Below are 14,216 nucleotides of genomic sequence, written 5' to 3'. Positions count from 1 at the left end.
GAGCTTCTTAAAATAAACCATGAAGATTTCAAAATTGAAAGACTTATAACAGTACATTTTCTAAAGTTAATGAACAGCGGCTGGAATCCAGTTTCTGGTGTATTCAGGTCCATTTTAAAAAGTTTCTACCACAATAAAGGCTACTACTCTTTATGGCATGAAAACTGTTTTATTCATTTTCATTTTCATTTTGTACAATCACTTATATACTGTGCAATTAAGAAAACAGTAACACTTCAACCCTCCATACACCCTTTCTTCTCCCCCTCCAACTTTCATTTCTCCCCTCCAGCATTCCCCTCTTCTACTTCCCCTCCCCCTCAGACATTCCTTTCTCCCCCTCCCTTCCATCTCACCCTCCTTGCATTCCCCTCTCACTCCCTCTCTACTCCTCCCTCTTCTTTCCCTCTACTCCTCGCTTCGGTGTATTTCTACTATTCATTAATCTATTCGATTTGTATTTTGTACTAAAATTGAAAGAAAAGGAAAAAAAGGAAAAGAAAAGGAAAAGAAAAGAAAAAGAAAAAGGAGCAGCAGTATACAAGTGCATTCTTATTGTTTTGGAAATTGAAACTATATTTCCCCCCTCCCCCCAGTAAACCCCCCTCCCTAGCCCCCTTTCAACTTCCCAGATCCCATACCCGGCATAGCTTTTTATCAAACACAGTCTAGAGTATATTAAAACCAAATAGGTTAAAAATTAAAAAATAAAAGATAAAGGAAAAAAGAAAGTAATAAAAAAAAACAAAAAAAGGAAAAAAAAATATTATTACTTTCTTTTTTTTCCTTTATCTTTTATTTTATTTTTATTTTTTTTAAAGGCTACTACTCTTTAGAGGTCAGATGTTATCCCTCATCACTGCTTTTTGTGGGGTTATATCTACAGCATCTAATGGTGCCTTTTGTGTTTGGCATTAAACGCACAAAGATCATCTGCAACCTTAAATTCCCAAGATTCCTAGAAATTCGGGTTTATAACTCTGAACAAGCTGCATTGTCACACTGAAATATCCCTCAGTGCTTCCTAATTGTTTTTTAATCTATATTTCGACCTGCAGTTTCCCACGTGTTTACTTTCTGAAGAAAAATGTGACTTGCTCACACAATCCCACCCACACTTATGCTGCACAATCTAGATCAGGGGTCTCCAAATTTGGAAAGTATTAAGACTTGTAGGACTTCAACTCCCAGAATTCCCCAGTCAGCTGTGCTGAGTTTAAGTCCCACAAGTCTTAAAAGTTGTCAAGTTTGGAGACCTCTGGTCTAGATCACTGTTTCTCAGTCTCAAGAGTTTTAAGATGTGAGGACACCATTAAAGGGAAAAAAAATGTATACAGTTTTGTTTCTTCTTGGAAATTTCTGAATATGTTGAAGTCCAAACATCTTCAGAGTGCTAAGTTTGAGAAACTCTGATCCAGATAAACTGTCAATAAAGGTAAAGGTTCCCCTCACACATAGGTGCTAGTCGTTCCCAACTCCAGAGGCCGGTGCTCATCTCCATTTCAAAGCTGAAGAGCCAGCACTGTCCGAAGACATCTCCGTGGTCATGTGGCCGGCATGACTAAATGCCGAAGGACGCACGGAACACTATTACCTTCCCACCAAAGTTGGTCCCTATTTTTTCTACTTTCATTTACATGCTTTCGAACTGCTAGGTTGGCAGAAGCTGGGACAAGCTGACTCCCTTACGAGGCACTAGGGATTCGAACCGCCAAACTGCTGACGTTTCTGATTGACAAGCTCAGCGTTTTAGCCACTGAGCCGCCATGTCCCCTTTAAACTATCAATAGAGCCGAGGTGGCGCAGTGGTTAGGGTGCAGTACTGCAGGCCACTTTAGCTGATTGTGATCTGCAATTCAGCGGTTCAAATCTCACCGGCTCAAGGTCGACTCAGCCTTCCATCCTTCCGAGGTGGGTGAAATGAGGACCCGGATTGTGGGGGCAAGTTGCTGACTCAATTTGCTAAAAAAAAAATTGTAAACTGCTTAGAGAGGGCTGAAAGCCCTATGAAGCGGTATATAAGTCTAATTAATAAATAAATAAATAGCACATTTTTAACTCTTACATTTTTATACCAACAGGAGGAAGGTGTTTTGACTGTGTTGCCCACAATGCCTTAGTTTCTTACTAAGTATACTTTTTTTCCCCACAGTCTGCTACAGGGGTTTATCTGGCTGCTTTACCTACACCTGGTGGTATTCAGATTGGGGGGAAAACTCCCAGTGATGCCACTTACGAACAGCATATCTCTCATGTGCAGAAGAAAATCAATGACACAATCGCCAGAAACAAAGAGCTGTATGAGATTAACCCTCCGGTAAGCAATGCTATAGAAGTACTGACCCAATTTAAGTCAAATGTTTCTCATAAGGCAGGGACATTTATCCCTTTAATTACAGGTAGTTCTTGACTTACAACCACCGCTGAGCCCAGAATTTATGTTGTTAAGTGAGAAATTTGTCAAGTGTGTTTTGCCCCATTTTACGACCTTTCTTGCCACATTTAAGTGAGTCACAGCAGTTGTTAAATTAGTGACATAGTTGTAAAGTGAATCTGGCTTCCCCTATTGACTTTGCTTGTCAGAAGGTCGCAAAAGGGGATCACACAACCTGGGGACACTGCAAAGGTAATAAAGATGAACTAATTGTCAAGCGCATCTGAATGTAAATCATGTGGCCATGGAAATGCTGCCAGGGTCGTAAGTGTGAAAAATGGTCATAAGTCACTTTTTTTCAGTGCCATTGTAACTTCGAACGGTCACTGAATGAACAGTTGTAAGTTGAGGACTACCTGTATTATGAATGAAAGCTTAGGTGTAGTTGATTTCTGAAAATATAAAGACAATCAATGTTTAGGAGACAGAAGCCTATAAAAATAAGGAGAAAGAAAGTGGTTGCAAAACTAAACACGTTCAGGAATAAAAGGTGCGGGGGGGGAAGTTACTCATTTTGGTCAGGACAGAAATAGCTAAGAGATCTCATCCCCCTTTTTTCCTTTATGTTGGAGAAAAGTTGTGGTGGTAGCAATGATATATTTAAAGTTCTTTTGTGAGATTTAATAAATGTGAGATGCCTACATGACGCCATATTGTTCTGCGTAGGAGACATCTGAAGAAATTATAGGTTCTCCCATTCCAGAACCGAGACACCGGACCAGGTTGCTAAGATCTCAGTCTGAAAGCTCCGATGAAATTGCAGAATTGGATCTCTCTCATGGCAAGAAAGACGCCTTTGTGTTGGAGGTATGTTCTCCTTCTACCTCTTTTCTACCTGATCTTATAAAGAATAAACAAAATTCTATCATTTATTGTTTACAGGACCATTTCATTCATAGTTAAGAAAATATTACGGCATTCTACAGACGGCATATCTGAATTTGTGAGTGAAAGGAGAGGAGAGAGGGAGGGAGGGGAGAGAGAAAGAAATAAACGTACAGGAACCCAAAATTCTATACCCAGCGTGCTGAATTCTAAGCAATCTAACTATTAACTAATCTGTAACAGATTTATTCAACCAAAATGTTAAATGCACCAGTCTGCTGCTTTAGGAGTTCATCAGGTAGATGGTTATATCTACTGGCATTTCCTAAAAACAGCTATTGTAATCTACTCTGCGCTTTTGAAAATATGCAGCATGTGTAGTGAAATCTGCAACTAGAGTAGGGAGTCCCTGTGGGGAATAAATAAGCATTCCACCCTTGGGGTACTATATCCAGTTCTGGTCATCATAATACAGAAAAGATGCTGAGACCCTAGAAAGAGGGCAGAGAAGAGCGTCAACGATGATGAAGGGTCTGGAGGCGAAATCATGTGACAGTCAAGGGAGCTAGGAATGCGTAACCTATCAAGCAGAAGGATTACTGGGGACATGATAGAGGACTTATTCACCAGAGGGCAAGACAAGAAATAAAGCTTGTTAAAGAGATACACAACCTAGAAGGAAGGAGAAATTTTTCTGACAGTGAGACCAATTAATCAATGGAATAGTTTGGCTGCCGGAGTTGTGGGCGTGCCATCACTGGAAGTTGCCACAAATAGACTGAACAACCATTTGGCTGAGGTAGGATAAGACTCCCGCCTTGCGCAGGGGGTTGAACTGGAAGACCTCCAAGGTACTTCCAACTCTATGATTCTCTGGGAAGGAAGCAACTGGGATCTGAATTTTTCTGAAATTTTTGGAGCCCCTAATCTGGTTGTTTGGAAGACGGTGCAGTTAGTGTGGTGAGATTTTTTTTAAAGGAGGTAAATCACAATAAACATGTCTCATAGGCTGATGGTGTTCCTTGCGCCTGCCGAAAGGTTTAAAAAAGAAATGAAAAACAACTCACCAATACTGAGATTTTAATTTTAATATACTAAAACGTTTAAATCTGTTAACGAGTCCCCAAATATTTAATTTTAAAACTCGGATATATGAGTTAGACTTCTCATATTGGCTGATAATGCCTTTATACAATATGTATATTAAATATGCTTTCCACACAGAATATCTCTTGCTAAAGAACATTTCAAAGACCAAATTATTATGTGTAGCTATTTTTCCCCCTCAGATTGATGATACAGATGCAATGGAAGATGTTCACTCTTTGTTGACAGATATCCCTCCACCCTCAGGTACAATTGTTTTTTTAAAAAAATCTGATAATATTATAAAATACTCCCAAAGGTTTGAAAATTGCCAGTACTCTTTTCACAGTATGTAGAATAATCCCATGTACATTTTATGTTAGAAGAGGTCATACTTTTAGGTGTCTTGGATGTGATCTTATAAATTGTAAGTCCATTTATTGTTAGATAGCTAGAAAAGCTACATAATTTGCAAGCTCAATAGATATTTGCTTGTCTGTATATATAAAAGCCGAAATACCACTTGCACATCATCACGAAATATCCAAACTTGAAATTTGGCACATACATTCTGCTTGGCTTCTAGGTGTTCACTAAGAAAGATTTTTCGAAATGACCATCAGATCATTAGTATTTCTTATACAGTAATTAACACGTTCTGTTGCTAAGTTCTACTCCCCCTCCCCACCTGAAAAGAACTCTGTTTCATCTGCCAGTTGCTTTATATTAACACGCTCTGATGCTAAGGAGTTCTATTCTCCCTCCCCACCTGAAAAGAACTCTGTTTCATCTGCCAGTTGCTTTATATTAACACGCTCTGATGCTAAGGAGTTCTATTCTCCCTCCCCACCTGAAAAACAACTCATGCTAAGGGATTACACATTTTACTCCCCCTCCCCACCTGAAAAGAGCTCTGTTCCAACTTCCAGTTGCAGCTGAGTGCTGGTGAGGTTAAAAGGCTCAAGCCTATCTATTTTATTGTTGTTAGATTTACAGTCATGTCTTAATCTGTAACAGAAATTTAGCTTACCATCTCTAATGAAATAATACAGTGCCTTCTTTAACTACTCATTAATTTTCAAGCTTTAAGTGTCAATTTATCAAGCCCGATCATAAATTTATCAAGTCCGATCACATAGTTTCGAGGTAAAGCACAGGTATCCAGCTAGTATGTAATGAATGTGACACACTTTACTGTAGATTTGTGCATTTAATAAATACTTTCAGTGTCTCAGTGTACTAGAACGTAAATTATATTTAACTGAATTGAACTGATTCACTCATTCCTAGGTATATACAGTATTCATATTTCTTTAAAATATTACTAAATTGACTCTTTCTCAAAAAATACCATGCAAATAGAAAATACAGTGACTTCGTAAATCAGCTATGCTGAAAATCCGAGTAAATGAAAGAACATCGTTAGATCTGCTTTTTTTTTTAATACTAAAAAATTGAATTTGTTCTTCGTCAGGCTTTTATAGCTGCAATACGGAAATTATGCCTGGAATAAACAACTGGACTTCTGATATACAGGTAAAATAGTATTAATATACTCAGATCAATTTTCAAAGTAATAAATAAAGTATGCAAAACTGCTTTTCTTTCACTTTTTTTAGAACCTCTTCTGTAGGTGTGGCCTGCTTTGTGGGAATGGCTTGCCGGTCATGTGACTGGGTGGCAGTGGCTTGCCAGCCATATGACTAGGTGGGCGTGGCCAACTTGTAAAATGTGGTAAAACTCACCTAACAACGCTCTTGCTTAGCAATCAAAAGGTTGGCTCAGAAACTCTGGCATTTGAAGCGCGCAAGTCTTAAAGCTGTCAAGTTACAAGACTCTTGCACCCCTAACCCTTTAGGAAAAAAAAAAACCAGGAGTGTTCAAACTTGACAGCTTTAAGACTTGTGGACTTCAACTCCCAGAATTCCTCCTCTCGCTCTTCATCTTGATGATGTGTGGGCGGGGGAGGGAGGGAACTGGAACCCGTTCTAAATGGCACTGTAGAATTGTGGAATCTCTTCTATAGAAGAGATTGGAACTGGTAGGAACCCACCCCTGCTTGTGACCATTCTGCATGGTCACGTGTTTTACAAATGGATGCTTGACAAGCAATTCATATTTACGATGATTGTAATGGAGCGGGATCATGTGATCAACTTTTGTGACCTGACAAAGCAAAGTGAAAGGGGGAAGCCAAGTTCACTTTACAACCGTGTTGCTAATTTAACAACTGCAGTGTTTCGCTTAACGACTGCAACAAGAAAGGTGGTACAATGAGACAAAACCCACTTAACAAATGTCTCACTTAAGCAACAGAAATTTTGGCCTTGATTGTGGTTGCACTTGTATAGATTATTATCCCACGCATAAACTTTCTTGCCATAAACTTTCTTGTAAGAAATGTCCAATCTTAACATTTGATCCAGAGATTATGCGCCCAGTCCTCTATCTCTTCTCTTATATGAATGTTAAACGTACAACACTCCTTTTATTTTCAATTTATGGTGGCGAAATGTATTCCTTCCAATCTACATAGGATTGTCATCATTAGCATGAAATGCATCACACCTGATCTAGTTGGCATGAAATTATCCTAGAATAAATTTCATTTTTCTTTTGTCTCGTACCTCTTACCATCTCAGTTGTAATTCAGCCAGTAATAAGGCTCTTATTTATACTTAAGGATGGCAATTCATGATCTTGTTTCCCTGCTTCAGATGTTTACGTCTGTAAGAGTCTCCAGACTTAGCAATATTACCCTCACAAACCAAACTCTCAACAAGACCTTTAATGATCTCTGTGAGAATCTACTAAAGGTAAGAGAATGACTGCTGGAATTAATCTAGCTATTTGAATTATTTTGTTTATTCAGTCCTTTGCTTTAGGTGTGTTTCCTTGCTTTCCTGGTGTAAATGAAGATGACTGTTAAATAAATGGCTGTTATATAGAAGACATCAAGTACCCTGTGTAAAATAATAACCAAATGATTTTGCTTATTATTACTACACTGTCTTCCCATCTTGAGCTAACCTTTGCAGTCTATTTGCATGATCTATTTGGTTTACTGTTTTTGGCAAGCCTTTACATGCTGCAAAAATTGTGGCGATTCACAGTAGTTTTTAACCACCACCACCCCAAACTTTTTTAATTTACAATTTTACTCAGACTATTATATGATTTTATAGTTGGTTTTATTCTAATCAATCGTGACTCTTTTGTTTGTTTTCTTGGTCGATGACCAGAATAAAACCAAAACATAAAAAATATCCATGGTAAAAAAATTAAAACCACAGAATTATAGAAGTATAGAATCCAAAGACTATATTACAGTCACCCGTGCTAAGTATCACACATCACTTAGACCCCGTAGAATAGCATTTTTTCAAGAATCTTGGAAAAGCCAAATTTTAGGGCTAACTTTCAATTCAAGTGAAATCTATTTAAAACATTGCACTATACTGGGCAGGTTCTTCCAATTTACATCTCTGGGGGCGAAACCCTGAACATTTGTAAATTACTTTCCGATCTAAACTAAAACAATATATTTAACATTCATAGTACTGATTAGGGTTCTGACTGAAAGTCAAATAAGATTTGGTTTGCCTGATTTGTTATCTGAAACAGCTCTGGATCTCATAAAATAATACATGTCTGTGATCTTTATTTTCTCTAAAATAATGTGGGTTTCCTTTCTGAAATGAGCACAGCTATCTAAAAAAACAAGTACTCCTTGTCATACTCCTCAGGCAGGCATCAGGAACATTTCATTTGCATACATTTGGAGTTGAAGCATATCCAAGGTCCATTTGCTTAGCTGTAAGTTTTTCTAGCTACACAATCCATGTCATCAGCTGGGTCATCTTTTCATGGGGGCAGCATTTTCTCACTAACTTCTCTCTGTGTAGGGCAGTGTTTCTCAACCTTGGCCACTTGAAGATGTCTGGACTTCAACTCCCAGAATTGACCAGCGAATGCTGGCTGGGGAATTCTGGGAGTTGAAGTCCAGACATCTTCAAGTAGCCAAGGTTGAGAAACACTGGTGTAGGGTGTCATGTTCAACAGATCGACTAGGTATAACAAATCTGGGTTCATGTGTTAGGAGCAGCTTTTTAAAAAGAGCACCTTAGGAGTTGGTTATAAAGAAATGAAACCAATATTTTAAACTTTTCATAGCATGTTGAGCATTGGTATCAGTTTGGGGTCAACAGCGTGGTAATCTGCAAGTACCATCAAATTACTGTTCGTACTTGCCAACTACTCAACTGCCCACTTACATTTTTATATCCCCTTTCCCCTAAATAGATCACATAGATGAGATAAATAGATAGCGAAGATGAGGTAGGTAGGCAGGTAGTGAGATAGATAAGATAGATGGATGGATGTTTGGATGGTTGGTTGGTTGGTTGGGTGGTTGGGTGGTTGGGTGGTTGGTTGGTTGGGTGGGTGGGTGGGTGGATCAGAGCTCCAAACTCTGGTTGACGTCTTTCCACTCACAACATGACTTGAAAGTTTATGAAGAACATTCTTCAGAAGACATAAGAAAGCATTATGCAACCAGAACTCAGCTTCCTGGAAATCTGAACCTTTTTTTTAAAGAGAATGTTGTTATCTAATACACCTGGGAATTTGGGGAGATAATGAAATGAACAGAGAGCCAGTTTAGTTTAGTGTTTAAGGCTACAAGCTGTAAAATGGGAAACTGTGAGTTCTAGTCCCTCCTTGGCACCCCAGTTGGGTGACCTTGGGCCAGTCACTCCCTCTCAGACCTAGGAAGAAGAAAACAATGGCAAACCACATCTGAAATATTGCCAGGAAAACTGCAATAGGCAGTCCTCAACCGACGACCCTAAGTGGGATCAGAATTTCCGTTGCTAAGCGGGGTGATTGTTAAATGAGTCACATCCGATTTTATGACCATTTTTTGCCACGGTTGTTGAGCGAATCACATGCTTGTTAAGCAAATCTGTCTTTCCCCATTTACTTTGCCAGCTGGGAAGGTTACAAATGGTGATCATATGCTCCACAAGAACATTGCAACTCTTGTAACTTCATGTCAGTTGCCAAGTGCCCAAATTTGGGTCTCATGACTGTGGGGGCCCTAAGTGCAAGGACTAGACAAAAAAGTCATTTTTAAAGAGCTGTTATAACTTTCAGGGTTGCTAGATCAATGGTTATAAATTGAGGACTACCTGCAGTTTCCAGGAATCAACAATGACTCGAAGCCACACACAAAAGACAAACAGTGACGTGGCAGGGAGGGGGGCTGAGCAGAAGGAAGACTCGTGTGTTGCTCGGCAACGTGCCTGCATTCAGAGAATGTATTTCTAAAAAGAACAGTTTGATGCCACTGAGGGCCATGTGGGTTGTTTTGAGGTTCGCAAAGGGCAAGGCCAACAGTGGATTTTCATCCTTATTTTTTAGGGGGGTGAATTGAAGCAGTGAAATTGGTGCCTTACATTTGAGAGACAACTGCCTGGTTTTTAAGGGGTAAAATGAGCAAAATTGCATGTATTAGATACGAGAGACACCAATTTTAGCTACTTCCATTTATCTTTTTGCAAAAGGCTTTATTGAGCAGAAACCTGGAGGTTCAAAGAAATGGGTTTGTATTTGTTTTTTTTTTATTTTATGCATTTAAACGGTTTCCGTAGCCATCCATCTCATTCTCATCATTTTGGGCAGCTAACCGCACATTTAGAAACTTCAAAGAAAAATGTACAGCATAGAGTTTGGAGGCTTCTAACTTTGCTAACTTGCCATTCTCACTAATTTATGACCCACCAAGTCACCCTGATGCCCATTGACCGAGTGGAATTTTCCGAACGAGAGTCATTTTGCTTCTATGCCGAAAATGCTTCTTAAATTTGTAAATGCTTGCCAGTGCCCCCCAAAAGAAGACGGAAGTTATTAGTCATTTCTTATATTTCACAGAGTCTTTATTTTAAACTCCGTTCGATGATCCCTTGTTGCCTGTGCCACGTCAACTTTACTGTTGCTCTTCCAGAAGATGAATTAATTCAGGTAAGCCCGTTCTCTTATTTCCATTTACATCCTGTAGCATTTACATTATTCTGAATCATGACAGAACTGTAGGAAAGTAACATTGATCAAATTGGATGTGTTTTCGGGAAACCGACTGTGTTTCCCCAAAAATACAACCTACCCCAAAAGTAAGTCCTACCTTGATTTTTACACATGGCCCAATATAAGCACTACCCCCCAAATAAGTCCTAATTAAAACCCCGCCCACTCCAGGGTACACAGGTAAAAATTAAGCTAGAGTGGAGCTTCCCTACTACTTTCCCTCGGACTGTGTTCTGACCGAGGCTTCCCAAGAGCATGAAACAAACTCCTTGTCCCGACAAAAAACCCTTTTATTAATGTACTGTGAATTCTATTCATTCACATCCAGCAAAGTCTTTCGAGGGAGGATTTACAGTCACAGACCTTATCTGGCTTGGAGAGCTGCCAGGCCGATATCTGCAAAACATGTGAAGGAGTCTCGGAGAGTCACGAACCAATTAAGCGAACTAATTGTCTCCTGCAAACTCCACTCCCCTTTCGCTCCTCTTTTATTTCCTCTGGGAAGGACCATTCATCGTCCACCTGTGGCCTTACTCCCAAGTCAACCCCTGTTCTTTAGCTGTTCCCTTCGTCTGGTAACTGCGCATGCGCACACTGGGAACAGGCTCCAGCTGTTCGTCTGCCTCACTGATGTCTGACTCTGAAGGCAGCTGATAACTGTCAGAAGGCTCTGGCCCTCTCTCTGCCTCCAACACAGAGCTCTCATCAGAGCCTTCCCCAGACTCCAGGACTGGCCCATCTTCCTCCCCAACCTCCTCACTGTCCGTATCTGCTGCCAGCTGTGCTGGCTGCTGGCAGGCACAACAGATTGTTGCAGCCAGGCCTCGCACACCCTAACACCTGCCTTGCTGGCCCATGTGTTCTGCAGGTGGCAAGGCTTTTCTGAAGGCCTCTGCAGCTGATAACAGAGCTCTGGATCGATCCGGTTGAAGAGGCCTTCAGTTGCAGAGGCCTTCGGGAAAGCCTTGCCAGCCACAGAAGAAGTTCCTGAAGGCCTCTAACACGGAAAAGGACGCCAGGGGTGATGCGCGCAAGTGAGGTGAGTCAGTGGATGACACCACCCCCCTGGAAAATAAGACCTGGTGCCTTTCCTGGTGGCAAAAAAAATTATAAGGGTCTTATTTTCAGGGAAATACGATACCTAGCCTCCTAGTGATTTCTGATCTAAATCTGAAGAGATTTATCAAAGACAAGATTATGAACATTAACTTTTCATTGTAAAATCGTGATGCTGTGTGGGATATATTTCAAGCATGCAACAATTTTTTACGTGGGTGTATGCACGTATATCCCTGTGTGTGTTTGTATGTGTGTTGGTGTACAGATGCGTATTTCTAAGCTAAAGGCAAATTGGAATGAATGAATAAATGAATGAATGAAAAAACTGACAGTTAAATGTTTTTAATTACAGGTCACTGTTACGGCTGTTGCAATAACCTTTGATAAACACCAGGCTTTGCAAACCACTAAAACTGTAGAAAAAAACCTACAAAGAGGTAAAAAAAAACATTTGAGAATGTACCCATTCATTCTTTGCCATTGTGGGTGCTATGATTTCAGGACATCTGCGTTTTAATGGAAACATCAATATTTATCTACCACTTTATTATTTCAAGCTTCCACAGACAATGAAGAGCAGCTGCAATTTCCATTGGAGCTTTCTTCTGATCCTCACATGCCTCAGCAGTTCTCACCGGCTAAAGGTTGGATTTTATTTTAACTATATGCTTATCCTTATATGTTTTATTCACTTGCTCCTTTGCTGCTTGCCCACAAACTCAGTTTTGATTTAGTACCGTTGCCCAGTATGAATTGAATGTTGGTACTTTCCATCTATTGGAAAGCTAAGCAAGCTATACCTAGTGTGTTGAGAAAAATTGCTTTAATTAACATATTAGGAAGGAGCAAATGAAAAGAAACAGTTGATTTTTCTGCTTGTTTCTAATTGCAATTCTGTAACTGCTTTGAGGCTGCCAAACAACCAGTTAATTCTGACTTTGAGCTATCTGCATATTGGGAACACATGAAGCAATTCCCAAGTGATCTGAAAATTATCTCGGCTAAATCGAATCAACAATGTCTGGAAACATGACAATGAAATTTTCTTAGAAGCGAGACAATTGTAGCTAAAGTTTTTTTTATTCCTCTAAAGAGAATTAAGTGTTCTTCCTTCAGTCCATTCTTTATTCGAATTCAGAAGATAGAACCTTCAACGTAGAGAGCTCCAAAAGAATTATTTTAAACCTCCAAAAATGGATTTAGTATGAATTAACGCAGATGCAGATTGGAATAACTATTCCATACTTTGAATGTTTGCTGATAGGATGGAAAGAGATCAACGGAAGTTACATTTTCATTGCAGTAGAAAGGTCATTAAAAATGTGAGCTCAGTTCTGGAAAGACTTGGAAAAGGATAAAAAGTAAAATGGGAGGTACCATTATTCATAGCTTAGTTTCTTCTTTGGAATATTGTGCTTTCCAAATATTTAGATAATGAAGCTGTCACTGACTTTATTTTTGTTTTTATTTCTACTTATCTATTAAAGGAGAATAATTAAACCCTGTCCATGAAGATGTATATCATGGTAAATTTCTTAGCTTTTAAAAGGATAGATGTAGGTAAAGGAATGGCAGAACCTGGAGGTGGAGTGAAAAGGGGGATCAGCCTGGAATCTCTACATGGCCACAAGAGAACTAAACCCAACCCCTTTTGTGTGCTGCTGACCCTTATCTAATTCTAAGGTGCCCAGCATTAGTTGAGAAGATTCCTGTGATTAGGCTTTTAGCAATAAATCAGTTTAATTGAACCTTCACAGGTTGACCTGGTCTTTTGCACCCGACAATAGAATATTGCACATTTTTTCTGCAACAGGCTAACATCGCTTAATAACATAGGAAATTATGATGAAGACAGCTGACAATGCATGATTTTTAACAAAATTAAGTAGGCCATTGCTGTATGTGGAGTGGCTAATCCTTGTACTGTAAGGACGCTTTTATCATCTTGATCTGTCCACGGTTTCCCGATTCTCTCTGCTTTGATACTTGGGCGCTGTTTTTGTTGTTAGCTTGGTGAGTTTTCTTTCATCAGCATCCTCACTAAATTGCCATTTAGCCTTTTTCTTGATTAATCTTTTAATTAATTAGGTAGCTCTCTTTTTGTTTCCTTCTGTTGTTGTCTTTCTGAAGACTTGTTAGAGTTAAATATGTTTCTAAGTTGTGTTATACTGTACTTGTTAAAAAAAAACACACAACTATTGGCCAGTAGATGGGTATGTGGTGTCATGTCGGCAAATAGCTTATTAGGTTTAGGTTTAGGTTTTGTTTTATTTATATGCCGCCCTATTCCCAGCGGGACTCAGGGCAGCGCACAAACCCAAGGAGGGAAAGGGAAACACAAAAAACTACAAATACAGGCATTTAAAAATAACCAACAGCCACACAAATCGAGAGGGGAAGGGAACTCATCGACCCCAGGCCTGCCGACACAGCCAGGTTTTAACACCTTTTTGGAAGGCCTGGAGAGAGGTGAGGGTCCGAATCTCTGCGGGGAGCTCATTCCAAAGGGCCGGAGCTGCCACAGAGAAGGCCCTCCCCCGGGTAGTAGCCAGATGACATTGGCTGGTAGATGGAACCCGGAGGAGGCCAGCCCTGTGTGATCTAATGGGTCTTTGGGAGGTAATTGGCAGCAGGCAGTCTCTCAAGTACCCAGGTCCAATACCATGAAGGGCTTTATAAGTGACGACTAGTACCTTGAAGCGTATCCGGAGACCAATCGGTAACCAGT

The 14,216-nt window shown here is 39.8% G+C and overlaps 1 protein-coding gene across 14 annotated transcripts in view; it reads left to right on the top strand.

The window, feature by feature from the left end:
* The window catches only part of C2CD5 (C2 calcium dependent domain containing 5), a 91,879-nt gene that overhangs the window by 65,671 nt on the left and 11,992 nt on the right, over positions 1-14,216 (top strand). For all 14 annotated transcript variants that reach the window (XM_087722767.1, XM_087722762.1, XM_087722765.1 and 11 more), the window contains 8 exons: positions 2,153-2,317; positions 3,101-3,241; positions 4,549-4,612; positions 5,820-5,881; positions 7,063-7,161; positions 10,277-10,366; positions 11,841-11,925; positions 12,046-12,132. In XM_087722767.1, coding sequence (XP_087578893.1) covers positions 2,153-2,317; positions 3,101-3,241; positions 4,549-4,612; positions 5,820-5,881; positions 7,063-7,161; positions 10,277-10,366; positions 11,841-11,925; positions 12,046-12,132 — 793 coding nt within the window. The remainder of the gene's footprint in view (positions 1-2,152; positions 2,318-3,100; positions 3,242-4,548; positions 4,613-5,819; positions 5,882-7,062; positions 7,162-10,276; positions 10,367-11,840; positions 11,926-12,045; positions 12,133-14,216) is intronic.

Source organism: Thamnophis sirtalis, unplaced genomic scaffold (genome assembly GCF_051295495.1).
Source record: "Thamnophis sirtalis isolate CommonGarterSnake01/CBP01778 unplaced genomic scaffold, rThaSir2_p1.2 scaffold_9, whole genome shotgun sequence".
Taxonomy (NCBI): domain Eukaryota; kingdom Metazoa; phylum Chordata; class Lepidosauria; order Squamata; family Natricidae; genus Thamnophis; species Thamnophis sirtalis.
The sequence above is the reverse complement of the archived record's forward strand: the minus strand, read 5'-3'. Positions and strand labels throughout refer to the sequence as shown.